Genomic DNA, 27581 nt, shown 5'->3' with positions numbered 1-27581 from the left:
ATGTTGCGTGCACACACCTGCATTCAATATTTATTTTAAAGCTTTGCAAAAAATCCAGTTTCATTATGAGACTGGAAACCTCATCCATACCAGCTCAATTTTAGTTTTAACACTTGATTCACCTAACTCAAAACCTGAATCCTCCAGAAGGTGAAGGCAATGTATATATTTGTCAGCTCAAAAGAATATGAACATGAAGCCATGGCCATACAGTAGGAGAGGCATGCAGATATGTTTTACATTACACATTATACTAATTACTATATACATTCTATATAGCTATAGCCATGAAGTTTCAGCACATAAACACACACAAAAACCCATGATCACAAATATATAGGCACTCACACATATTATTAATAATAGTAACAAATTACCCTCTTCTTACTTCTCTAAACAAAGTAAGCTTCATCACAACCATCTAAAGGGAATAAATGCACCAGCAGATACTCAGCGAGTTTAAATAAACCCCAGATAAAAACAATAACTTCTCATAAGCCAATTATATCTGCCACATACTCCAGGCTAGGAAAGGGCAGACCTTTATAACTATGTTTTTCTTAGTTACTATTTAATAATACACAATCATTTTTAATAATAAGCATAGAAATAACTAACATTTTAAAAGCATGTAATTTATTGGTGATTTTCTTCCTTTGCTACTTATTGGAAATTTAATTTGTTCATGAGATCTAACAAAAAATGTTTCCACTGAATTTAAGGAATATTTTTTAATGAATGAGAATCAAGATGTTTCTGAAGACATTCTGGCATGTTGCCTTAAGATTTGACACTTAAGTGTATTGATAGCACATTTAGAAATGAGACATCATAAAAGCAAATTTGGATAATTTAGAGAGACGGCCCAGAATTTTTCTTCAACAAGGGCTTCTGGTACCTCTAAAACAGATCTTTCCAGCATCACTAGACTTACACCAGAAATCAAAAAGGTATAATTTCTGGCCTTGTGTGCCATCAGAGACTCAGACCAACCAAGTTCCTGAAACCATGGCTAACATAAAGTATTTACATGGCAGGGCTGCAGTCGGGTGAATTACTTAGCTGCTCACACACTTGCACAGCCTTACCCCCATATCTAAGTACTTTCCTATTATTGAGCTGAATTACTGACCTCAGGTCCCAGGCTCAGCCCTTCTGTGCAGACTGGCTGACTTGCTGAGCTCAGCTGTGATGGATGCCTCATCAAACCACCCTGCTGGGAAATAACAAGTTTATTTTCTTCCAGCCCCTCCCGCACTAGTTTGGGGCTCTTCCAAAAGATATTTGCGATAAATGAAAATTTGGAAAACTCTTCAGGTTAATAGTTCTAAGAGATTTTTCTCATCTGCTTTTGTTAACAATGTGGGAATTCCAACTCCATTTCTGTTTTGTTAAGTACAGAAAAAAAAGAAAACATCCTTCAATAGCAAGGTATTTTATAACAGTACTTCAAAGAAAAAAGATAGAATAGATAGAATATAAAAAGTCTTCTATTAAGGACTTACACAATATGAAATTAATATTACAAATGACCTAGCATGTCAGTCATTTGGGATAAATGGAAGTTTAAGCCCTCAAATCCCTCTCCTTTTCTTTACTTCTTTTCTGCTTTTTGGGGATGTAGCTCCAATTCTGCCCAAGAGAGCAGAAGATAATAATTCCAGATGTTAATACAGATGAGGCTGATGTAGGAAGTCCTTTGGCTTTGTTAGCGTGCTAGGAAAAAGAAGAAATACCAGTTTGACACAGGGCGAGCGCCCATTCGTTTATCCAGTGTGCTGCCTCATCCCGAAGAGGCGGTGAAGCAGCCGGGACGAAGGGTTTGCTGCGCAGAGGGGCTGCCACAAGAGGGAGGTCCCATTGCACAGCCGGGCTCGCTCCCCGCGCTGCGCGGAGCATCGCTCAGCCAGAGCCTGGGGAACCCGCCTTGCCCCGCCTGCTCTTCTCCAGCCCGTCCTGCACAAGCCGGCCCCATCCCCCTGAAATGCGCTTCCCTTCCCCTGAGACCTCCTCTCACCTCTCCCTGCCTGTCGGAAGCCGTCCGTGGGCTGGAACTCATTTTGGTCGCACGTCACTGCTGAGGATACGCCGGGAGCACGGCACAGGCAATCCTGCTTTCGCAGGGGCAGGGGAGGGATACAGCTCTCGTGGGCAGGATCTGTTCATCACAACTGTTCATCACACTGACACCGAGGAGAAGGAGGAAGCAGGTATATAAATGTACTAAAAGCATGATATAAATGTACTAAAAGAATCCCTTAGGATGCCAGATCATTGTAGTCCTCTTCCTCAAACAAATTCGTTCTCTTTTGTCTCAGCTAGCGTTCACGTTATGTGACTTCTGTCCTCCACCATGATGCTGCAATTTATTCTTTTTAAAAGCTCACCTGGAAAACCTAATAAAAAAAAATAATCCAACATGTTTCATTAATATGGCTTTATCTTTCCAACAATGGCACAAAAGCCTGTGTGTTTGGACTTTCTCATCCAGTATAAATCAACCACGTACAGGGCTTTGATATAATTTAAACAGAGATATTAATTCTGACTTCCAGTCACCCTGTTACCACTTCTTTTCTGACACAAGCAGTAACCTTCACAGGGACCATCTGACTCTAAAAGATGTGGAAACCCCTCAAAATCCTGGGCATCTCTGAGCCTATGATCCAGCAGGAGCCCTAGGGCTGTTTGGCACAAACCCACAGCTGGCGTGACTTGGCAAATCCTCATGGAAGTCACTAAAGCTTTAAGAGTTCATAGCACCAGAGGCTTTGGCTGATGCAAATGAAGGCAGAGCTTCTCTGGGAGCTTTTAGAAAGAGGTTAAAGCATGCAAGATCCTCCTGCCACGACCAGATTGTCAGGCAGCTTTCTCTCTGATTTCTAAATAAAAGAAAAAGAAACTAGTTGCTTTTCAGGTGAAGAGATTCTAGAAAAAAATGTGTTTTAGTGTTTTGTTTTTTTTTCTTTCCCCACAGAAATATTCTCAGACCCAGAACAAAAGAAAAAGAAATCCAGCAGCAGCAACCCCTCTGTGTTTAGAGGGGCTGGAAAAGCCAACAAAAAAGGTTCAACTCCTGTAAAGCATGTTCTTCTGATCTTCTCACACTGTGACCTTCATTTATGCTCTTTCAGGGACCTCCTACAATGCTGAGGGGACCATGCTGAAATTTTCTTCAGAAGAGCAGGAGTAAAAGGTGGAACAGGAGCCCAGCAAAAATGTTCTGCCAAAAAAAACCTCCTACATCAGAATCTGTGCAAAAAACATGCTTTCTTCTGGTTTTGCACATATATTTTCTAAACCACAAGTCTTTTCATATAAATCCTATATGACATAATCATTCTCCATTTAAGTCCTGCATGAGTATTGACTCATTTCATGCTCTAGATTAGTTCAGAAGATTGTTGGTTTAATACTTTTCTTGTCCTTGGAAATTTCACAAGAACTTCATTTTTGGATTTCATTTACTCTGTATAAATGGAGTAATACATTGGCAAATATGTTGTGTTGCCTCCATTCCTTAAAAGGAGTGTGGGACATGGGTAGGGGTGTCTATATCTGGCTAGAAATCAGAACAGTTTTTCCAGTGCCACTTATCTACTCGTGCCGTGCCAGGCTCAAAGGACCGTGATGCACACAGTTTTTTGGATGAGCCTGTTCTCCTCAAAGCCTGTCCCCAAAAATGTCAGCAATGAGCAGGGATGCCAGCACCACTGCTAAACACCTTTATGTTGTGTTTGGAGAACACTGACAAGCCCACCTGCATCCAGGATGACTCCAAGCACGTGCTGAGCCTGAGACATGGAGTAGGTGAAGATGGCAGTGATCTGGCAGATATTGGCTTGTATTTTGCATTAATCTGGGGTCTTAATAACTGCAGTGTTTCCCACAAGGCTGCTGCAAATGGGGTCTCTAATCATTTCCATGCTGCTCTGTCAGAGTGCACTCCAGATCCCGGTACCAAAATACAGAATAAAAATACAGCATTGCAGAGATTACATGAGGGCAAGGATGACCTCTGCGTAGACAGATGCTCAGGTTAGCATGTATCCCCAGGTGGATTTTCATGGCTTTGTAAGAAATTTGTTTTTGCAAAGTTAAATTCAGACATGGTCAAAAAGTCAGGTTGGAGCTGAATCCAGTTTTATGAAGCATGCCTGAGAGATCCTGGGAAACATGATTATGGTTGGTTTGGGTTTTTAAAAAGAGTTTAGTTTACTTTAACAGTTCAACAGAAGCAAGTAAGTGTTTGAAAGTGGTGTCTCCCTTTTAAATATCTCTCTGAGATACGTTATTAAAGTTGGCTCCAGCAATTCACAAGTTTTAGGTCCTAATCAAAATATGCACACAAAGGTCAGGTATTATTGTTATTGCTCAAAACCCCTCTCAAGTAAAGATTACTTATAGATGAGATGAATATTGAATAAATGTAATCCATGGATTAATTAGCTAAAGCCCTATGTTAATCAGAAAGCAAGAAAGGGAGAAACACTAGCTCATTAAGCATTTACAAGTATGTTGTATGTGCTTCCAGGATTCAGTTACCCTCTCTCCATAACACAACTGTTTTTTATTTAACACTTGGATGTGTGTGAGACACCCAATGTCCTCATATGCTAAAACTCAGAACTGCCAAATTATATAGTGTTAGTCATCACCAGCATGAGGAGAAAAATACTAAATAACACAGTAAAAAATATTTGTGCTACATTTTTGTATCCATAAACTGCATAGACATATTTACATAAGTAATAGCTGGATTCATGGCTGTGCATTACTTATTCACACCTTGTGTGGAATAACTCAAGAGGTAAGAGACTCATCCACTAATCTCCTCTCCCCCAATCTATAATCCTAAAAAATCCTAAACCCTGCAAGACACTTGATCCTCTTAGGAAAATCAGGCTCATGAGCTGAGGATGGTGGTGTGCTTGGTGCTGAAGCACTGCTGGCGAACTCCCCATTCATTGTATGGCTGTGCAAGTCCTGGTGGGCCCTGCTTGGGTCTGTCACCTGTTTGATGGACACACACAGACATGGGAAGTCCCTTGGTGCCACCTCCCTTGAAGCCCATGAGGTGTCTTGATGCTCTCCCAGGCCTGCCATTCTGGGGTCTCATTATAAATTTTTTGTGTATATTTTTCCTTTAATGAAACACATTCTGCCATCAAAGATGGGTGTCAAAAGGATGTGAACTGCACTTTTCTTACTTCACACACAGCATTTTGTAGAATATTTAACCATAAGGATTTTCTCCATTAATAATTCCATGTTGCAATATCTTTTTTCCTTTAAACCTTTTGTTTTTGACCAGTGCTATTCAGTGTCTACAAACTACAAGCAGACTATCACACCAGAAAAAACAGTCCAGAGGTACAGCAATATCTCCACCAGCCTAATTCTGGGGGGAAATTACAGATCTCTCTGTGCTCACCAAAAAACAAAAGGCAAACAACCCTGGCAAGACAATCTAAGAATTTTGCAGTTTTTCTTGGTCTCATCTTATGTGACACCATTTTGTTACACTGAATCCAACTCCTCTCCTCCCCAGTCTCTGCTGCCCACTCTCCCTCTGCATCACAGCCTCCAGCTCTGCCTGGCCCACCCAAAAAGCGACAGCGGTTCTGCAAGTCTGCCACATGTTCCCCCAAGGACAGGTACCACAAGGAATCAAGATTCCAAGGTTTCTCATCATGCTTGTGTGGCTGCACATCAGCCTCAGGGGGACCATCACTTCCAGAAGAGTCAGGCAGCATCAGATGGAGTAGGTTATTTATTTCTCTTGAGACTCTAAGGCAAAGGGAGCAGCCTGTCATATGCAAAGGGTCTGTTGCACCACGGGCTGAGTTGGAAAGGTAATGTAGGGATTTCTCCTTAGGGGTAAGTCCTTGGGCAGACATTTAATAACAGTCTTAATTAGGAATTAATTGCCAGGCATTATGCAACTCCCTCCTCTCCATGGGAGGGAGTCCAATGGAGTCAGAAGTATGAAAGATAAAGGTCCCTTCCTACGTGACAATGAAATGCTGCCACCCAGCCTGTAAGAGCACAGTTTTATCATGGCCAGTCCTACTACCTTTGGCAGTGTAGATCCAGGGGAGTAAAGGGACAGCCAAGCAGAGCTTATTGCAACTATGCACATCCATACTGACCTGTTGCTTCATGGGAATGCTGTGAAACAGACCCTGTTCCTGCTCTGTTCCATATGCTGGCACCGCTCAGGTGTCACTCCCTCTGTGAGGGGAGTGCAGGGCACTCTTATCCCCCCATGTGGCAAAGGGTGCCCAGGGCCTCATGGCTGCTGTGGGAACATCACACCCTGCCCCCACTGCTGTGCACAGACTGTAGAATCAAAGAGAAGTGGTTCATCTCAGGAGACAGAGGTATTACCTGGCCACACATTTTGGTAGTAAAATGAACTTGCAGTCCCCATCACTTTTCAAAATCATGTACTTGGTGCCTATGGGCATGCCAAGTGGCACAAGCAGCTTTGGAGCCTGCAGCTGTCCCAGCTCCAGTGCAGATCACAGGTGAATCACTGACTCTGTGGTGGAGCAGAAACCAGGACACTCAACTCTGCCAGTGAGATGCCCACATGAACATACCCGGAGCATGCAAAAAGCATCAGAGCATGCCATGGTGGGAAAGAAGGTCCATGAAAGGACAAGGGGTAATGGTTTTAAACTAAAAGAGGGTCAATTTAGATTAGGTACAAAAAAAGTTTTTTGACAATGAGGGTGGTAAAATAGTGGCACAAGTTGCCAAGAGAGGTGGTGGATGTTTTATCCCTGGAAACATTCAAGGTCAGTTTGGACAGGGCTATTAGCAACCTGGTCTACATGAAGATGTCCCTGCTCACTGCAGTGGAGTTGGAACAGATGGCCTTTAAGGGTCAGTTCTTGCCCAAACCATTCTGTGATTCCTGAGGCAGAAGCAGTGCTATCACTCAGTACAGTACCAGGGGGGTGGAGGGTGGAGTGTGATGAGCATCCACAGCCCTTTTGTCTTCTGCCACATGATTCTTCAGAAACTTGGTCTCCATTTAACTAGAAGGGCCCTAGATCCTCTGTTTGGGATAGAGATGCTTGGGACTGAGGCAACTGAAGTATCTTGCAGAAGATCTGTTCCAGTAGCCTCCAGCAACTGGGAATTTCTCCTTTTTTTCCTGAAGCAGTATTAATTCAATGACCTAGCGATCACATTGGAAACAAACCACATCAACATATAGAGTTACAGGTGAAACTCATTCACTGGAAACACCTTCAAAAGGCACTATCACTGTCTTCAGACCCAGTCAAGCCCACTGGTGTGGGGAAAACACAGTGAAAATGCCCTGTGCAATGAACAGGGTTAGAACTGTTAATAATGGATGGGCATATACCATACATTATGCATTAAGCTCAGGAGAGCTGAGCTAAAGTCAAACATAGATCAAACAATCCATGGGATTTGAATTAAAGTATTTGAAAGATGCCTCTGGACCCAAATTCAATGAGAAAAAGCAGTGGAGAGAGGTTCAGGCTGGCACCTCCTCAGTCACTACACCTGATCCAAAGCAGGAGTCATCAACATGTGTCAATGGTGGCAACAGCCTCAAGCTGATCTCTGCAACAGTCCTCTCTTTTGGGAGAGAAGGAAGGAATTAACACGCATCCTGTTAATCCTTGGAAAAAAGTCATTATGCCAGGTCCCCAAGGGACACCTGTTTAAGCCAGGGGTCTGCAGTATGTTTCATGGATGGTGTGAGGGTAAGCTCTCCTTTTAGGACACCAAGAGAAACCCACACGGGGAATGCACCCTTGGGTGCTCTCTGTGGAAGGTACTGCTGAGGCAGACAATGCAGGGACTCTGGGCATCACTCAGACAAACCTATTCTTGGCCCACTGAAAAACTGCAAGCTGCAGAATGCAATACAATACTTTGTGGTTCTAAAGGACCTTCCAAATGAGGGTCTCACATTAATTAATTAAGCCTCAGAGCATCTAGAAGGAAAATCTATCCTATTTTACCAGCAAGTGCAATGAGTATGCAAAGGTCACACAGAATAGAGGAGCAAAGGAAAGAGAGATCCTGGTATCCTGACTCCTGACTCTTTGCTGTATATATTAGCTCATGAGTCCCCTCCAAGGGACACGCATGGAGGACAAAAGGTGACCCAGAGCTTCGTCCCAAGGGGCATTGGCTGAGAGATTTAATAAGATGCAGGAGAATGACTAACAGGGTTACACAGATTGTCCCAGGTCAGTAAAGAATATGGCATTAAGAAAATTGATCCTTTGAAAGCCTCCAGCCACATGCTTATGTCAGAACCAGACGTGACTTGTGCCTGTGTTTCATACGACACCACCAAGTACCCACCAAAGGGCTTTCCTTCATGTATAAGTAATGAAATGCAATGTAATGCCAACAGGTGCTTTTTTCACAGGGAGAAAGGAGAAGAAGGGAAAGTGTTTGGGTAGGCTGAGGCAGAGCCCAGGTTTTCCCTGCCTCTCCCACCCCTCCCTGTCCTCATGGCTCATGAGCAAGAGGTCACTGACGGCTGGACATGCCCATCTGTCTGCAATGCCAAGGAGACAAGCACATGGGCACTGGAAGAGGGAGTAGCCTGTGTATGAGTGGGGTGTGTGTGCAGCATAGCAGCAGTGTCTGGGCAATAGACAGGAAGCTGCCATGGGGAAGAAAAAGAAAAGTTCTCTACAGGTCATCCTGGAAGATGGTTGGTATCACTGCGAGACCGTTTCAATTTGCATGCTGCCAAATACTTGACTAAACTCTTGGGGCTTCCTGAGCATCTCTCAAAGATCATAAAATTTCAGTTTGCTTGGGCAGGAGACTTTTGTCAGTCTGCCAGACTAAAGTAAATATTAAGAGCATTGCTGTAGGGAAAGAATATAATGTATAATCAATAAGGGAAATTCTGCCAAGCTCAGCTGAAACTTAAGGGTTAGCTGTGTCAAGCATCTCATGTGTAAATTCCAGCAACAAATGCAATTACTCTTTGTTCTTTGTTTTGCAGCCGGAATAGAGTTTGATGGAGAAGTGGAAACTGACACACAGAGTGAAGGTAATGTAGAGATTAACAAATGTGGTCCTGTTTGAAATACAAGAGGTGATACCTTCTCTTTTTTTCTCTAACTTACAACTTGCTCTACAACACAAACTCTTACATGAGCTACTTGCAAGCAAGCAGATTTTTCCCTTGAGGTTTAAATTATAACAGTGATATGTAAAGCACCATTCTTAAGCAGTCTGGCCTCTTTTATCCAGAGTTCCCAGAGTCAAAGGCTGTCAGAGCCCACATCCCTTGGGAGTCAGCCCCTAGTAAATTAGGCACTGCAGTAAAGCACCACCCTGTGCAGGGCTGGGGCTGCTTTGCACTGTACTGAAGTTCTGCTTGCCCTCCCTGCAATGCTTGCTTAGACCGTAATACACTGGGATCTTCATCAATCATGGCCTCAAGAAGATAATGATGAAAAAGGATTGAAGGGAGACTTATGACTGTGAGGGAAATCAGGAAAAGCCGATGACAGATCTGAAAACACCTTTAACTCTGAAGGTATAGTATATCTAAAGTGAGAGAGCTAAGAGGTAAGACCATAACAACACTGGATAGGTGATAGAAATGTAGCTTTTGCTCCAAAAACAGTTCACAACTGTGTCTGTATTACTTAGAGAATTTGAGAGAGTAAACAGAAAACTACTGGAACTTGGTTTTTTTTTGATCATATCCACTTTTCTATATAGGCAAAAGAGGCAGTAAGATAAAGGTAACAAAATAATGCTTCATATTTAACCTAATACTTGAGAGGTTGCAAATAAAAAACCCCCTAGATCATTGGCTGTCTGAAATGAACATTTTCCCAAACAGAGCAGGTGGTCCATTGATCTAGTTGATTGACCAAAATTCAGTTTAGATGGACCATTACATAATAACTGAAACCTTCATAATGGCTCCTGAGAAATTAATTGGAAGCTCCTTCTCATTCCCAGTGTCAAATGTGACAACCACTACCTACTAATTTTTTACCACTAAAAACCAGAAACTATTTGCTTGTCATTAATTTCTACATTTTCATCAAACCAAAAATGCAAATACTCAAATTCTTTTTTGCTTCTATTTTTCTCTACCTTTTCTCACCTTTCAGGCTCTTCATTTTACACTCTGGATTCCACTCCATGATAATCTTCTACTTCCATTACAATATCTCCAACTCTTTATTTTTAACAGCCAGAACTTTTGGAAAATAATAAGCCAGAATACTCTGGAACACTTACTATTCATTTTAATAAGCTTGGTAATAAAAGAAATGGAGAGACAGGGGCTGTTGAAAATTTTTTTCCCCCTTTCCATAAAATTCTGCAATTAAATCATGCTCCACTTCAATCCTTGAAGCTGGAAGCATTTCTGACTTCTGGAAAGAGGAGGTTTTTAGTTTGCAACGCCAGTAAGAATGAAATGTGCCTCAGAGACTATCTGGTCTTTTTCTTCTCTGAATAGAGACCATCCAATATAAAAGAAAACTATGAGAAAGAAAACTGGATACTGCCTGCGCTGTGCCTTTTCTCTCTATAAATAGAAGAACTCCATTCCCAGCCTTGAAAAGTAAACATCTTTCAAGGACATCACATCAACAAGCAAGCTACACATTGTGCAACAGACTGCAATTTCTGTTTCCTTTGTTCTGGTGTGTTTACAGGTCAGGGAGATATCTGTGCTGTCTGATGAATGGGCTTTTGCATTTGTAACTAATTTCCAATTCTCTTATGGTCACATATAAGTCACTGATGTGCTAAATCACAGTGTCTTAAATGGGAGTTGCACAACCAAAGAGTTCCACTTGGTTCTTGGACAGGGCATAACATAAAGCCCATCAAGATCAATAGGCACCTGCTCTTTGAATTTGCCAGGGTTTGCTTCAGATGTCCTGGCTGCCCATGCTCTTCTGATGAATATTTATTCTGCCAGCATAGATTTCCAAATGTAATTGTTTTTTATTATTTGCAGAAGATGAAGTAAAGGACAAGAAAACTAACAAACAACCCCTCAGGGAAACTGGCGGAGCAAGCAGACTTCAAAGCAAAAAGAAAGAGAAAGACAAAGAAGAAAAAGAAGACAAAGAAGAAGATGAGAGCAAAGAGGAAGACAATGGCAGCCAACAAAACAGACCTTCTAGGAGAACAAATTACCAAAGGAAAAACAGAGATGGAAAAAAGGCAAGAGAGGAAGGAAGCCACCAGAAAGACAGAGGCAAAACAGCTCCCAACAAAGATCAAAAAGAATCAGAAAACAAAGAAAAGAAGACAACCAAGAGAGGAAAGGAGGGGGAGAATAAACAGAAGAAAAGCAGGAAAAACAGGTAATTAAACAATCCCTGACTACAGTGCCTTGTTCAGCTTGGCAGTGATATTGACATGCTGGTGGCATATGGATCACAATGGCAAAACCAACAGACTGCAAATAAGTTTCTACTCTCCTTAAGGAGAAACAGTGGAAAACAGCATAAAATGCCACAAAACAAAACTGTGTCCAAGTCATTACCATTTTTCAACCAGGATCAGGTCTATGCGTATAGTGGACTCAGTACCTACAGCCAGGGGTAGAAAAGCACCCCTAAAGAAGGTACCTTGAGAAATTTGGGTGTTGCAACCTTTTTTCTTTGTTGCTGGTCTATGGAAACATTCCAGTTAAAATGGATCCTTTGTGTTTTCAAGTGTCGTCCTCTTCCAAATCTTGCTTGCCCCAACCTTCAGCTTCTCCTCATATCTCCCATTTTGTTATGAAGGCATGAAAACCATTTTTCCTGAGCCAGCTGTAGCCTTGGTAGCTGTAGGCAATATTCTATAGCTAAAATGTGGCCCAAAACATGACATTGAGTGAATTGTAGCAGGGCACAAATGGCTCCTCGTTATCCTGGCTGGAAAGAGCCCTGCTCTGAGTGCAAAGGGAACTGGCATCACACTGAGCCAGGGGATGTTGAGGCACTGTGCCCACATCGGAGTGGAATCCCCAGGGCCAGCAGCAGTCTGCCTACCCCAAACAAGGCCTTCCCTCTAACCCCTGTGAGTTTTTCTGTGTCCTTTATTTTGTGTGTCTTCCAGTACTTCTTCTGCTTCCTCCAACTCATCTGATGAGGAGTCACTGTCAGAGGAAGAGCTCGCGATGCTGAAGGAGCAGGTGGAGCAAAAGAAAAAACTGATTTCCACCATGAGGAACAAGCCCTGGAGGATGATGAAGAAGCTCTCGGTGCTCAGGTACCCATCAAAATAGGAACCCCTACTCCTGAGGTCTGACTTTTGTCAGATGCACTTTGCCTTTCCTTGAAATGACATATTTGCTGCTGCTGTAATACCATGGTATCAGAAAAAGTGACCTGAAGAACCTGGCCAGCCTACCTGGCTCAAATGATCAGAGTTAAAATGTGCAATCTGATTTTCAGCTTCTGTAACCAAAGAACAGACAAAGTGCAAATCTGTTCAACTGATACCCATGGCCAGGACATTCTACCCTCGTATTTAAAACCAAATGACTCACCACAGTCAGGCTACTTGTTAAAGCAAACTCCGTACCCCGGCTTGCTTATTCATGTCTTTTGTCAGACAGAAATCAGAGCAGCGCAGTGCCGTGGTAGTGTACAGTCCTGAGATGGGACTTCTTGGAAAAAAGGCTGTATTATTTTCAGAAGTTTATGGAGCAAAGATAAATCTGTCACACAGCCCCTGATGAAAGTGGGGACAGCTCAGGCAGCAGCAGAGACCACTTAGTGCTGGGCAATGAGGGACAGTGGGGCAGAGCAGACCAGGGAAGTCAAAACCCATAAGCTGACAGGGAATGTCTCATAATAAAACATTCCCCTGTCAGGGCAATGATTCAGCTCCCAGCTCTACTGCTTAAGGAACCTCTGAAACCCCTTTCTACCAGGGGAGATTTCAAAACAGCATTGCAAAGCACACATATATTTTTTTTTAATTAGAAACCAAGCTATGTTAAACCATGACACAGCCCCACAGCGAGTGGTGATGTCCTGCTCCGTGCTTGCTGAGAGGTTGTGCAGAACTGCAGGGACTGTACTATGAAAGCTGGCAGTCACCATGTGTCTTTGCTTCTCTCTTTTATGCCCTGAAGGCCAAGACCCATTCCATCTTCCAATAAAATCAGGAATTGTGAACTCTGCCAATTACTTCTGAAAATCTGGGTATAGGTCTATAACAGGGAAACTGTGCTAAAGTAACTTGTCCACCTCACAGCTGTGCTATGAGTCTGAGCTCATAACAAATAAATTCTTTTGGCCCTACAATTCCAAACTTCTGTAAGAAAATTTAAACAAAATGAGCAAAGCGGAGTTATTTCTGATGCATTTTTTTTCCCTGTGGTGTAGGATACTGACAAAATTCCTATTTGGGATCATTTTTGACAATGTACTTCTATACTTTCATCTTATTTGTGATCTACAGCAATCATCAATACCTACTAATGAACCTAAGCAAAACTGTGACACTGCTTATGCAGGGGTCTCCAGAAAGACTCTCAGCATGCTCTACATTGATTAGATATTTTTGGTTGCATGAACATAAACCTGAGAGAAGAAATTATTACCCCCATTGCACAGATGAGGGGTATAAAACACAAAGAGAATGAAACAATATGTTCAAGACTTAGAAATCTCACTTTAGGCTTGCAAATGAAGTCACAGGTGATTTTTCCAAGGTTACAGGCTGACCTAGCAACTATTTATACCAAGTGGAAGTCCATCTTTCCCACAGGCTTAGAATGACATAAAACCTCCCAGCTCCTGAAATTTAATCTCTTTTCATTGGCAATGCCAATATACAATATAATTTTATTCAGAAGCTCAGCATACTCAGCATAACAGCATCTACCTAGACTATTTTCTCTGAATTTCCCTTAGATATCCTAGTGTAAAACTAATTTCATTTTGCAGCTTGATTTTACTCCTGACTAGTGTAGACTCATTCCTCTGGCACTGAGATTATCCCCTTGGGCCGTTTGCGCATCTCTGATATGTATCCTGGGAGGTGCTCATAAAAAGAAACTCTGCATCCTCTTGGAGTTTATTTCACTAGGCAATGTTATTTTCTCCTTGACCAATGCACCAGGAGAGAGAAATTATAACAAGCATGCAAGCTGAGAGAGCTCTGCAATGAGAGAAATGGGCAAAGCTTTTAGTTTGCATCCAGGGAGAAGTGTGGAGCAAGATCTGGGGCAGTAACAATACTTAAAGTTAATATAAAACATTTCTATATGAATGTGAGTGCTCTGGGGACCTAAGAGCTAATCCTGGGTGGGTGACTGAGCTCTACATGGCACAGCAACTGATCAGCAGAGAGCAGGTGGGGAGAGACACCAAGTGCCCACCTTCCTACGAGCAAGGTTGCTTATCCCACTGGTGCAGGCAGGGGTGAAAAGCTAAAGACCCCTCTGCTGTTTTAATAACCTGCTTGTTTATATCCCAATTAGGGAGGCACAAGATTTTGTAGAGAAGTTTGAAGGAGCACTGGGAAAAGGAAAGGGCAAAAAGTTGTATGCATATAAGATGATGATGGCGAAGGTAAGTGCTACAGTGACGTCAGTGAAAGGCTTGGATACTCAGTTATGTATTCAGCACATTTTTAGGTTTCTTGACCTCTGTTTGGTGAAAGAGGCACAAGGAAGTCAGAATAAAAATTCCTGCTCACATTGAAAAAAATACTAGCTGGCTTCAAATCTATGACTACTGCAGAAAGGGGGAAATTCATCCCAACCTGAACCTCATTGTGACCCTTCCTGAAACAAGGGAGAGTTTACAGGAGCAGAGAAAACCATGGCTTTCTGGCTGCCATCTCCAAAACCTTGTTACGTGAGAAAAGAGATCCCTAAAGGGGAAAGAGGCCCTGACAAACTCTTGCCCTACTCCTAGTCCTGAAAAATTTCATCTTCTCCAGTCATGAGGAGATAAGAGGGAGAACGATGGCTGTGTTTTGAGACTGAAGTATGCAGCCAAGTTGTATGTTGTCATGGAGATTATATTGAGAAGTGCAAAACAGAGCCAGACCTGAGATTATTAAATCAATGGGAGTTTAGCTGCTGGCCTTCTGAGGAAAGATTCAAGCTCAGTGTTTCATCAAACTAAATGTTGCTTTAAATAGAGTTTGTCCTTAACCAATTTTTTCAATCCAGAGGCAGGTCTGAATTTCCCACCTCTATATAATCTGATCAACCCATAGCACAGCTGCAGCTTTCCAAAAGCCTGGAAAGGTTAAAACTCTTAAAACTCAAATCATAGACGTGAACACATGGGAGTGTGTGTGTGTGTGGGGGGGGGGGGGGGGGTGTTTTGGTTGAAGGGAGCTTCTGAAGTAGTCCAAAAGGTAAAACCCAGACTAGAGATCCTACTATGGACTTTACACCCACACCTAACCATGCTACCAAACTCTGATATTAGAAAGCCCTGCTTTGGACCAGACCCCTATTCACACCTCTCTGCTCACTACACTGTTGTCTTGTTTCAGAAATGGGTGAAATTTAAGAGAGACTTTGAAAATTTTAAAACTCAGTGCATACCCTGGGAGATGAAGATAAAGGAAGTGGAGAGTAAGTTGAAGTTGCTGTCTGGTGGCAGTGGGACTTTATCTAAGATATCTTGGTCTTCATACAAACAATGTTCCAGCTTCCTGGTCCACAGTCTCCACTCACTCGGGACATCAGTGCCAAGCAAGGAGCACACACCTCTCCAGGTGTTGCTCTCTCCAGCACTTGTGGGGACTGTTGGGAGGCTCACAGGAAATGTGCTGGGGACACCTGAGGGTAAAGGGTTGCTGAAGACAGTTTAACACTCCTAAATTCCTAACCACAAAATGTCTTCTGTTTCAAGGTCACTTCGGCTCCTCTGTTGCTTCCTACTTTATATTTCTGCGGTGGATGTATGGAGTAAATCTTGTCCTCTTTGGGTTAATATTTGGACTGGTTATAATTCCAGAGGTAAGTGCTTAATTCTCCTTGCAGTAATATCTTGCCCTTTGCTTGACACAAACATAACATTGACAGGACAAATGCCTGATAACAGGCATCACTTTAGAAAAATGAAATGCCTGAGGACAATTATTTACAAAGAGTTACTGACACAGGAGCAGAAGTCGGGTTAATATCAGGAGACATAAAATGCTATCAAAGATCCTGCCCATCCAGCATCTGAAACAGGGGCTCAACAATTTGATTCAAGGCTAGTTTTACATTTTGACAAAAGCGAAGAACATGACATTCCAATCCTAGGCACAAGATTTGGTCTGCACGAGCCACAGGAAATGGATTGTGCTCTGAAAATAATTAAGTACCCTCCATTTTGGGCCCTCTGGGGGGCACAGCCTCTCGGGGAATGGACAATTTCCCAGCACTTTGCCAACTAACACTTGCTTGGGAAATAACCCTTTTTTGTACTTCCAATTCATATGATTCACAAGCAATTGTTTTATTTTTTTTTTTTTTCTATTTCTCACTCTTCTTGGAGAATGAAAAGGATCTCATAGCCAACTTTATATGATCATTTATTGAAAAATTTTTTAATGTAGCCATTACAGCTCTGGCTAAATTACTCAGTGCAGTACTTAAAGGCTGTGCAATCCACAGACAGTGGCATCTGTTCTGTTCAATGCAGAATTTTATGGAGCAAAAATGCACTGCAGAATGTCTCCTGAGGACCGTGCTTTTGTTCTCCTTAATGTGCTTGCTCACACTATGGAAAGGGAAAGCTCAGTTTCCCCCCAGGACGAAGAGACATAACCATTAGCACTGAACAATACAAATGTGTTTGGTTAGGAACTATGCATATGGCAGGAGCTCTCCTCTCTGAAGTGTGCACACTGTTACTCACTGCCTACTGAGCTGTTACGATAGGGAGAGTAGCTGGGCAATAAACATTTAAGCATAAATTATTTTGAGTATAATTAGATAGCCCTAAAAAATAAGTGATAGACGATATACTAGGACCTTTCTAGGCTATGAATGCTAATGAGATATTTTGGTATTGGCAGCAGCCAGCTTGTAAATATAATAATTCTTCATAGCCCTTGGCATTCTCTGTGTGGACTTCTACTGCTGCAAGACCTGCTTTGCATGGTGCCATAAGGACAGGCTGTGCCATGAAAACTATTCTTTGCATCCTTTTGTCATACATTTTTTTTTCCCAAACCTAATTGCCCTTTACATCACCTTGAGAATGTCTTTCAATTCAGGACTAAAAAATACAAATTATATTGCAAGCTTGACCCAGTGCTCTTGACTTGTCTCAGAGGACTAGGTCTGCATAAATAGATGAAGTTAATCTCTTTACTGCATTAGATCCATGAAGTTCAAGCAAAGAACTCCTTGCTAAACTAAGGACATTTCAGCTGCGCGTGTTCATTGAGGATACAGTTTCTCCAAAAAATATCTCCTGTGCAATGGATATGTCTAGGGAAAGGGAAGTCCTGTGGTTATTTGAGTGAAACAAATACTAAGGATTAACAATAAATTTAATACTGTACATTAATAAATATACTTAAGACTAAATATTAATAGATATAATTAATACTAAATAATTATAAATTAAATTAATGCTAAGCAGTTTTTAAAAACTGCTGCTCTAGCATTAATAAATAAAATATATATCAAAATCAACAGAAAAGGAAAACCAACCAAAAGTAAACCAAAACAGACTCATTAAGGGAAAAAAACTATTAAAAATTCTTTGGTGTTTTATAGCATACATGTGTCACTGTTATTAATGTTCTCCAGGTCCTGATGGGAATGCCATATGGGAGTTTGCCAAGGAAAACTGTACCCCGGGCTGAACAAGCAACAGCTATGGATTTTTCAGTTCTTTGGGATTTTGAGGTAAGTACACAAGTGTTAATCATAACAGATCATTTGAATACCTCCTAAAGCCTCTCAGAAGTTAGTGGTGCTAAAAGGATGATTTTGTTCCAAGACAAACCAGCGGAGATGGTTTCTTCCAGAAGAAGTCCGGAAAACCTTTTCTTGCAACAAAATATTTGTGGATGCTGAGATTTCTGGCCAAAACAGATGTCCATGTGCAGACACCTGCATATGGATTTGAACCGCTTCCATATAGAAATGTGCTGCCTGGCACACATCACATGTGTGTAGACACAAAAGCCATTCTGCTTCCAACTGGAAAGGCAGCAAGCACCCAGGTGAGAGGCTGGAGCTGCTCCAGAACAGGCAGCCAGACAGAGACTTCAAGCTGCAGACCCCCTTCACAAGCAGGAAGCACCTTGCCAGACTACTGAAAGTGATTGGGAAGAGGGTTGTTCCCCATGTCCATGCCCTCCCTGTTTCCCTGAAATATTTACATAAGCCTGAAGCGCAAACCAAAGTTTAGGACTTGCATCCAAAGGAAAATCCCAAGTTTCCAGCCATCTCTGGGTGCTTGTCTGCAATACCAATTCACCTCCCACCCCAGTTACTTTGAAAATTTAAGCCAAAGGGATTAAGTGCTTTTAGGTGACAGCCCAAGAAAAGGTATATGCAGGGGGTGAAGACTTTGGGATGTAACCAGTGGCTTGGGATCTGACTTTCAGAATAGTTACTTCTGGAAATATTTTTTCAGTGCTTGTCAGCACTGGCCCACATGCTACAAGCATGGAACCACAGGCTACAGTCCTTCTGTAATAAACCCCTTTGCAATTTCCTTAGCTTAAAAAAAAAAAAAAAAGAAAAAACCAACCAACCAAATAAAAAACAACCAACCAACCAAAAAAACCAAAAAGCTACTTTGTTGTAAACCAGATAATTTAAACTAATCTATTAATAAGTCTTCTAATAGCAGTGTCGAGGAACTTGCCAAGGCCAGACCTTCATTTACCCCCATAATCTGCTGAGGATCCTTTCAACTCTTCCTCTTCCTGCACTTTTCCTCACTGCTAGAATCCAGAATTCAGAGGTGAATTAGGGACATTTTTAATAGCAGTGTAAGGAATAAAAAACTCATTTAAGCAGTGCACTGTAAAAATACAAGAGGTAGCATTTAAACTCATTAAGCCAGAAGAATAAAAAGCAAAATAAAACCTCAAAACAAACAAACAAAAAACTCTGAAGGAGTGTTGATTGATTAAATGCAGCTGCTGATTTTCTCTGGGAGACCATAAGTAACAGACCTATCAGTAAGGAAACTTGTCTCTGGATGAGGCTGTATGCTCCCAGGAAATGCTTACTCCCATGACCTGCCAGTCTCCTGCTGTCACTGAGGTGCTGGTCCTCTGAACCCCTCTGCTGTACAGGTCCCCAACCAGTGCCCACTCCCTTCCCATCTGACATCAGGGAGCGATCATTTAAGCTCAAGAAACATCTCCAACTACAGGGCAACACAGTACACCAACACCCTCTGCAGCCAGGAGATGTCAAATTAAGCTCTGTGCAGAGGTTTGCCCTTTGGAAATGAATAGAAGCTTATTCCAGCATGCTCCACAGGAGAGGTGCAGGGCAGAAATATAAATCAGACTAGGCATAAATGAAGAGTCAATACCATTACCCTGAAAAATACCTTTCAGGAGAGAGGAGCTGGGGAAATGTATGCTTTGGCAGGAAGGAGGTCAAATCATGGATTTCTAGAGGAGTAGAAAGGAATAAATCTCACTTGGACACCAGGCACCGTGTCTCACAAATGGAGCTTAAAGAACATACTGGATGATGTGAGCAGAGAAACTCATTTTTCAGTCCCTGGCATCTGATGAATCAAGAAGACAAAGGTTTGGAATTACATCTTGAGAAGCAAACTTCCCTAGTGCCTTCCAGGGACATTATATCTTACAAGGCTTTCTTCCACCAGCCCTCCTCAGCAGACATTGTGTGTAACAGGCTACGAGCCCTGGGCAGCCGTGCTGTGGTGTGCCAGCCACGGGCTTGCTGCACTGGCAGAAACACACACACACAGTGGTCCAGGACTTGTGGCACAGCGCTTTGTGCAGGGCAAAAATGCAGCTTCCATGGTACCTGGGGGTACCAAAGCTTTTTTATTAGGTTAGGGATAAAAAGTCAAGAGTTTTTGGGGGAGCTCAGTTTGATTGATCAAGTAGTCAAACGCTGGAATAAAGGCCCAGAAAGGTTGTGGGAGCTCTGTCCTTGTGGATTGTCAAAGCTCAGCTGGACACATAGCCCTGACCCACAACACTTCCTTTTGCAATTGGCTCTGCTTTGAGCAGGGGGCTTGGCTAGACAGCCTCCACAAGCCCCTTTACTTGTAAACCCTTCAATGTCTCCAGACAAGATCCATTACTCACGCTCTGATACAACTTCAAGTTATGTCCTTTCAAAGGCTTGATCAGAGGGGAGCTTGCTCAACTATCATGGCCAGACTGATTAAGTACACTTAACTTAGAAGCTGGAAGACAAGGGGCAAAAAATAGGGAAGTACAATGTGCAATGATACACATCAACTTGGATGAGATATGACAGAAAACCAGGGAGAGATTGCTAATGTGAATTAGGTGATCTGCACGCTCGTTGAATACCTAACAGATTGCACAGCAAAAAATAGATCTGCTTGAGACAACATGGCTAATATTGTGTCTGAGCTCTGATTTCCACAAGAAAGTAATGCTTTGATTTCACTCTTTAGTTATATCTGCTCTGCAGGTGGCAACCAGTAAAATGAGCTAAATCTGCAGGGCACTGAGCATCAGCTGCCTCCTACCTGAAAGGAAAAGTTTCGTATCATGGTAGGAAGGCCCTTTGCTACAGCTTTTATATAAGATCTGAGTGTTTGATTATTGGCTTAGAGAAGCAGGTGGGCTACAGCCACAAAGAGCAATAAGGATGTTTTTCTGGGAGGGATGAAACAGCAATGAATCCACACCAGATGTTAGTTTTAAGCCACTATCCTCTAACATGGTCTCCCTCATCTCACCTCTCTTAGGAAAATAAACTCTTAATAATATGGCTCTCAAAGGTACCAGGGCAGCAAACAGACAAGAATGAGACCCTAAAAACTTTTCCAAGTTAATTTTCCTTGTTTTAAATCTTCAGTTTTCTCTAGAAACCCTTTTCCTGCAGAGAAGAAGCTGCACAGCTTACACAGGATTTCTTTTGCTTTACCTCCAGGGCTACATCAAATACTCAGCGCTCTTTTATGGCTACTACAACAACCAGAGGACAATTGGCTGGTTGAAATACAGGCTGCCAATGGCATATTTCATGGTTGGGATCAGCGTTTTTGGCTATAGCCTGATGGTTGTCATAAGATCGTAAGTGCAGCCGACATAGTGCCCTCTGCAAAATCCACCCAGATGTGTCTCATGGCTGGGTTCCCCTCCCTGGGCATCCAGACCTGGTCCAGCCTTGGCTGGATGGCTGGGGGAATATGGGGAAAGAGGTGTGTGTGCCTGCTGTTTTCATGCACTCGGCCTCCCCATCCACCACGCTGGACCTGGGAGCTCCCCTGCCTCTTCTATGTACTCATGTGCACTATTCTGAACACTTCCTTACTCCAGATTTCTTTAACCCTTCCTCAGCATTACTACAGGGCCACCAAACAGGTAGATTTTGTAAATGAAGAAGGATTTTACTTGCAGTAAATTTCAAAGGTTCCTTTTGCATGCTTTTATTGCAAAATAAACATCCTTGGAAGACTACATGGGTCCCACAGACAGTGCAGGTGTTACAGACAAGAGCCAAGTGCTACCAGACTGTATTTGTTGAGTCCCTAAACAAATCAGTGGAGTTTAAAAGTGGCCACAATTTCTGTGTCTCTTGTGCACTGTCCCCAGCCTCAGTGAGGCTCCCACAGCATCTTCAGGGCACTGAGGATGCAGACAAAGCACTTGTCAGTGCTGTAATGGTCTCTGCAAAGTTAAAAATAAAAAAATAAGCCCCTCTATCTCTGCCTGAAGGACATGCCATGAAAAGTTCTTCCTTTCTTTGGAAGAAAGGATAAGCCCATGGATTTGTATCACTTCCTGAAACAAGCCATATTGCTGTTCAGCAGAAAGAGCTCCTTGAGCCTTTGGCTGGAGTGGGACATGGGGATTTGCTGTACATTTGCCATGAAATTGCAGCATCTGTTGTCTTGCCTTCCTTGAGGGACTTGTGCTAGGAACTCTAGGGGGACTTACAGAAGGATTGCAGGGATCAAATAATAGAGAAGAAACAGCAGAAGCCATATCTGCTCCTACGCTGATTAACAAGAATAATCCTTTCTCTCTCTCTGCATGACTTCCTGCAAGCCCTTTGGCTCCAGCATTGTACAGCAAGTGAAGTTTCACTAAACCTTTGTGCTGCAGTGGGTATTGGATGGGACATGGGGGTTTTGACTAAATTTAACTAACTAAAAGTAGCCATAACCATATACTGCAGCCTGGGACTCAGAAGCACTGTAAAAATATTTTCTTCAGGCACCACCTGGACAAAACAATCCTTAATCTAATTAATCATCTATGCTAGATTTTCTCATTATTTTTAATAAAAGGCCTGTGTAGACCTGATGGTTGACAGTTCAGTCCTCCTCAGACCTAAAGTCCAATGGCACATTTTAATCATTCCCAAGCCCCAAGAATGGTTGCCCCACTCCATCTTACCCAAGCCTTCTGAAGCTGAAGGCTCTGTGTTGGCTCTGTGGGACACTGCCTGACCTTGTCACTGCACACATCCTTACGCAGGATGGCTCGCAATGCCAACGAAAGCACGGCAGATGGGGATGATGACAACTTCATTTTCAGCTGGAAAATGTTCACCAGCTGGGACTACCTCATTGGCAACCCAGAGACAGCAGACAACAAGTTTGCATCCATCACCACCAGCTTCAAGGTAAAGCTAACTGTCCTCTGCCTGCTCCTGGAGACTACCAGTGGCAGATACTTAAAAGAGAAATCTGGATACCTACTCAGCATCTCTCCAAAGGAACACTGCATGGTTCTGATCCATGCTAGCTCCAGCTTCTGTGACATGCTTCCCATAACTCCTTTTTTTTGGCCTTTAAAAGAATTTGTATTAATTTAGAGTGCAGTTCCCCTGGGATATCTCAAGCTCTTTGCCATTTGATATCTTTCAGTCAAACCAGGATGCCTCTATGGAGCTTAGTTTGAATTTAACCAAAACTACCAAGTAGTATGTAGCCAAAATAGAAGATTGCGTTTCATAGAGTGATGCTGCCTCATGCTTGGCAGTGCAAGATATCCACCCCAATTTCTTAAGCACCCCTCCCGTTTTTTTCAGGAGTCTATTGTAGATGAGCAAGAAAGCAACAAGGATGAGAATATCCACCTGAGGAGGTTCCTGCGGGTTTTGGCCAATGTCCTCATCATATGCTGCTTGTGTGGGAGTGGCTACCTCATTTATTTTGTGGTCAAACGCTCCCAGACATTTTCCAAAATGCAAAATGTTGGGTGGTATGAAAGAAATGAGGTAAGGAAACTTTGCTTCCAGTTTTCTGCTAGGGTAATTTGCTGTGGACATCAGCAAATTAATTACGAGGTTGAGGATAGCATCCAAGGCAGGGAGATTCCCTATCATGACACAGGATTCCCCTTCAGTACCTTTGCACTTGTTGTAGCTGCAATGCACATTGATCTCACTGAAATTTCCCAGGGCAAATTAACAACTCCTGCAGAGAAAGGAAAATACTCTTATAATAAATCACTAGAAAAGTCAATGGCTTTTCAGCACTTCCAAACACCAATCATCATCTTAAGAATCAAGTTGCATAATAATGCTTACAAACTCTGTTGTACTAGAAAACTCCCTGAGTCTAGAAATGTCCATAATCAGACTTAACTCTAAAATCAAATCTTTGTTGTCCACCTTGAATAATGGGAATAAAGTTTTAGAACCTGCAAAAAAAAGAGTCAATTGTCAAAGTTTTCCTTTGTCTGATTTTGGAATGAGAAGTTCAAATCTTTAAGCTCTTCACATAGAGCAAAAAATATTTCAACCTATGGAAAGGTTTAATTTCAATGTCTGTTACATTATTATGTATTTATATATTAAAGCCAAATTAAATTCAAAGCCATGCATTTTTGAAATTCCTTCAAAAAACTTTAGAAAAACAGCACTTGCTTATAAAATGCTTTGATTTATCACTATAGATTTTTCCCAAAGAAAAAAAATCTTACAAAAAAGGTTTAATGTCTGACCCTTTCCTGGTGATAAAGTGAGATCTGAATAAACACAGTGCTGGGTACTGTTACTTCTTCTGGAAAAAAAAGCAGAAAGAGGAGTCAGAGACTGCCTGAACCTATATAGATATAGGTCATGGGCCTGTAGGGCTATAAAAATATTTAAAGCCTGTAAGTCACACCTGAGCTAACCTTGATTGGCCAATGACCTCATTGACCACAGTACAACTTATTATCTGGCATGATAAAAAGAAACAAAGATACCACTGGGACCACTTTCTTGAGCTGCAAAACTGAGATCTTGGCATGCTTCCGTTCAAGTCTGTAAATGCCTTCTGCAAAAGCAAAGGTGCTGAACGTGGAAAATAAACATTAGCATTGACTAATTATCTTTAGGCACACAAGCCAAATCTTGCGCTTCCTCTGAAACCAAAATAAGAACCTTGGAGCTGATGCAAGCAATACTGCAAGGTACTTGAAGAACCTAAATATTCATGAGTATGGACTGACTGGGAGCAAATTCTTTGGAGCTCATCCCTTTGAGATAAGAGCAAAAATGCTCCTGCAAGAGCAAGTTGTGCAACCTGAGCCTAAAGTCTGACTCTGTGCCGCCTGCACGCTAAGCAAAGCCAGAAGCTGAGTTTGCTTTGACTCCTTCCCCTTTATAAATCCTTCAGAAATATACAACCAGTTGCCAGCAGCTACCACTCTGCTCCAAGTAAGATAGTCACTGTTGTTACTATTAGCAGTTATCTCATTTTCCTCATGTGGCAGGTTGAAATTGTGATGTCCTTGCTGGGCATGTTTTGCCCTCCACTGTTTGAAACCATCGCTGCACTAGAAAATTACCATCCCCGCATTGGGCTGAAATGGCAGCTGGGGCGGATCTTTGCACTCTTCCTGGGGAACCTCTACACATTTTTGTTGGCCTTGATGGATGATGTCAACGAAAAAGTAAGAGCTGAGCCAAAAAGCCATGGTCAAATAGCATTTCCCAGAGCTGAGGGTGAACATACTCTGTCCCCACAGCCAGCAGGGACAATCACCCCTTTTGCAGCAGGTGCTTGCTCTGTCCCTAATCCTCTTGAGCAGTGCCCCAGGGAGACTCACCAAGCAGAGTCTCTGGCTTCTCTTTACCGCCCTGAAAAGACTGTAGTTATTATCTTCTTATAATCACAGCATGTTAGGGTATTTTTTTTTTTTCTCCCTCTGACACTGTTTGCTATTTCTATTACTGCAGACCCTGAGGACAGAGTTTATAATCCTCTTCCCCTGCCTCCCCTCTTTAACATTATCCTAGTAGTATGTTGTGGCCAGATAACTGCAGAAAAGGATAAACGTCTAACTTATCCACAGAAAAAATTACTCTGTTTTAAACTGAGGAGAATTAGAAAAACCAGGGTGGTTTGCTCTGCCCTGAAAAATTATGAATCATGCAAAGGAGGAGGACTAAGCAAAGGCTACATCTGCATGCAGGAGTCTTGAAGGAAGTCTGACTCCTCCATGTGCAGGGTACATATTACTTATTCCCCAAAAACTTATGGAGCCTTGACCCACTCTCAGCTGCTGCTCCCCTGCTCCACGCAAAAGAGGATTTTCTGTGCTATTGCCAGCACTGTAACTCCATTGTGAAAAGATGTTTATACAAGGGGTGGTAACTGCTAAGGAGGAGGGAGGAACTCAGTGCCTTGGATTTCTTCAAACACCTCCATGTTTTCTATTTTCTGATAGTTTTGTCTTGGTGGGGGGGTGTGGGGGTGTCTGTTCATTGCAGCTGGCGGAAGAGGATGTGGTAAAAAACATCACGCACTGGACACTGCTTGGTCACCACAACTCATCTGCAGGGAATGACAGCTCTGTCACCCCACCTCCCCTTGACCCTGCAGACGTGCCCAGGGGACCCTGCTGGGAGACAACTGTCGGCATTGTAAGAAATCCATTATGTAGCAAGTCTCTGTGTTTATTTGGGATGATCCACTTTTATTTTTCCCATTGATGGGAAAACATCCAGGCTTGAAGTTTTCCTCACAAACAGCAGCTCTTTCCCCCACTCTCATACAGCATCACCAAGGCAATACAAGCCCTTGGCCATGGTTCTCAGGTCACGGTGGTGAAATCCTCAGCTGGAACCAGGGCATGCACAGCTCTGAGGCACTGGCTGTGAAGAGCACAAAAGGCCAGGCAGTCTGCAGCCATGAGTGCACCATGTTCTTGTTCAGATCATGACTGTGCCTTTGAAGCAAACCTCTCTTCTCCATTTAGTGTTGCACTTGTTCCAGAGAGGCTTTGGTGCAGGCGTAAAACCCAACCAGAGGACACACCTCTGGGGAACTCCTGACGTGTCCCAATCCATAATACAGCATGAGGCCATGGGATTAAAGCAGAAATCAGGCAAAAGTAACCCCCTTGAAAGGCAGGCAGGGTTGCCTTCAAGTCCTCAGAGTTTCACCACACAAATTCACCCTGCAACATTTACCTTGCACCAAAAAGATCTGCAGCCAGACTATGCACAACTTAAAAAGTAAAAGCTGTGGTTTACTGGCTGACAGAGAGAGTTAGGGCTTACCAAACTACAAGGCTATGCATTCCTGTGCACACTCAAGGCATCTTCAAAAGCCAAGTGGTACGCAGTCATGTGGGAAAAGACCAGACACTGTCACCCCTCAGAAGGAGCTGATCCTTGGTGCACCTGAGCTGTCATTCAGCAGATCTTTGTTTTTCCCCCCTCATACTTTAAAAACTTTTCTTGAGACTGTCTTTCCTTTTGAATCCTTGGGCCACCAGTTATTTCCACCCTATGAGTCTTCCTTCTGCCTGTAATTTTTTATCTTCCTTGTCTTGCACATCTCTTTTCTCTACACTTCTGCACAGCTCTTGTTTACAACTGAAAAATTTTCTTAGGAGTCCACATAAAAGTTACGTGGCTGAGCCACACCAGAGCTCTGTACAATCAAAACTACTGAGGGCTTGTGTTTATTTTACACCAGCACCACTGCAGCATTAGCATTCTGCTCCCACTGTCTGTGCTGCCTCAGCATGCAGTGCAGTCAATGCCAGCAGCAGCTATCAGGTCTAACAGCTATAACAGAGCTTGTAGCTCCTGAGCACAAAGGTGAAGATTAGGCACTGCACAGTGCTTGAAGACAGGCATGGAGTTTGCCTATGGCATGCTTTTCTGAAGATTACTGTCATATAAAGACAAATAGCTTAATAAAAAATATTGTCCTGAATGTGTTACTGAAATTATATGAGTTAAATGGGTTTTTTCCTTCTTTTAAATTGCAGGAGTTTGTGAGGCTCACTGTGTCCGATATCCTGGTGACCTACATAACCATTCTGGTGGGAGATTTCATCCGAGCTTGCTTTGTCAGATTTGTGAATTACTGTTGGTGCTGGGACCTAGAGGCTGGATTTGTAAGTATCTTTAGCCAAGAAGATAAAAGTAATTTAGGGCCATTTGGTCAAACACTACAAATGAATTT

At 42.6% G+C, this 27581-nt stretch overlaps 2 protein-coding genes across 4 annotated transcripts in view; one reads left to right on the top strand and one right to left on the bottom strand.

Annotated features, from left to right (window-relative positions):
- Positions 1–11089, bottom strand: part of MYRIP (myosin VIIA and Rab interacting protein) — a 316186-nt gene extending 305097 nt beyond the window's left edge. Inside the window, exons 1-2 of one of the 3 annotated variants that reach the window (XM_021531268.4) lie at positions 2018–11089; positions 1133–1216 (exon numbers count right to left, since the gene is read on the bottom strand). The gene's annotated coding sequence lies outside the window, so the exon portion shown is untranslated. Of the gene's footprint in view, positions 1–1132 lie in introns of all 3 variants that reach the window. The other 2 variants (XM_085573291.1, XM_085573290.1) reach the window with 2 other exon arrangements.
- The window catches only part of TMC2 (transmembrane channel like 2), a 31242-nt gene continuing 13184 nt past the window's right edge, over positions 9524–27581 (top strand). Inside the window, exons 1-13 of the mRNA XM_085561150.1 lie at positions 9524–9556; positions 10972–11357; positions 12100–12252; positions 14477–14567; positions 15508–15589; positions 15870–15976; positions 17768–17866; positions 21092–21234; positions 22645–22792; positions 23201–23389; positions 24874–25053; positions 25874–26026; positions 27385–27513. Coding sequence (XP_085417276.1) covers positions 9524–9556; positions 10972–11357; positions 12100–12252; positions 14477–14567; positions 15508–15589; positions 15870–15976; positions 17768–17866; positions 21092–21234; positions 22645–22792; positions 23201–23389; positions 24874–25053; positions 25874–26026; positions 27385–27513 — 1893 coding nt within the window. The remainder of the gene's footprint in view (positions 9557–10971; positions 11358–12099; positions 12253–14476; positions 14568–15507; positions 15590–15869; positions 15977–17767; positions 17867–21091; positions 21235–22644; positions 22793–23200; positions 23390–24873; positions 25054–25873; positions 26027–27384; positions 27514–27581) is intronic.

Source organism: Lonchura striata, chromosome 2 (genome assembly GCF_050655825.1).
Source record: "Lonchura striata isolate lonStrDom1 chromosome 2, ASM5065582v1, whole genome shotgun sequence".
NCBI classification, from domain to species: domain Eukaryota; kingdom Metazoa; phylum Chordata; class Aves; order Passeriformes; family Estrildidae; genus Lonchura; species Lonchura striata.
Note: the sequence above shows the minus strand (reverse complement) of the source record. Positions and strands in the feature narration are given on the sequence as shown.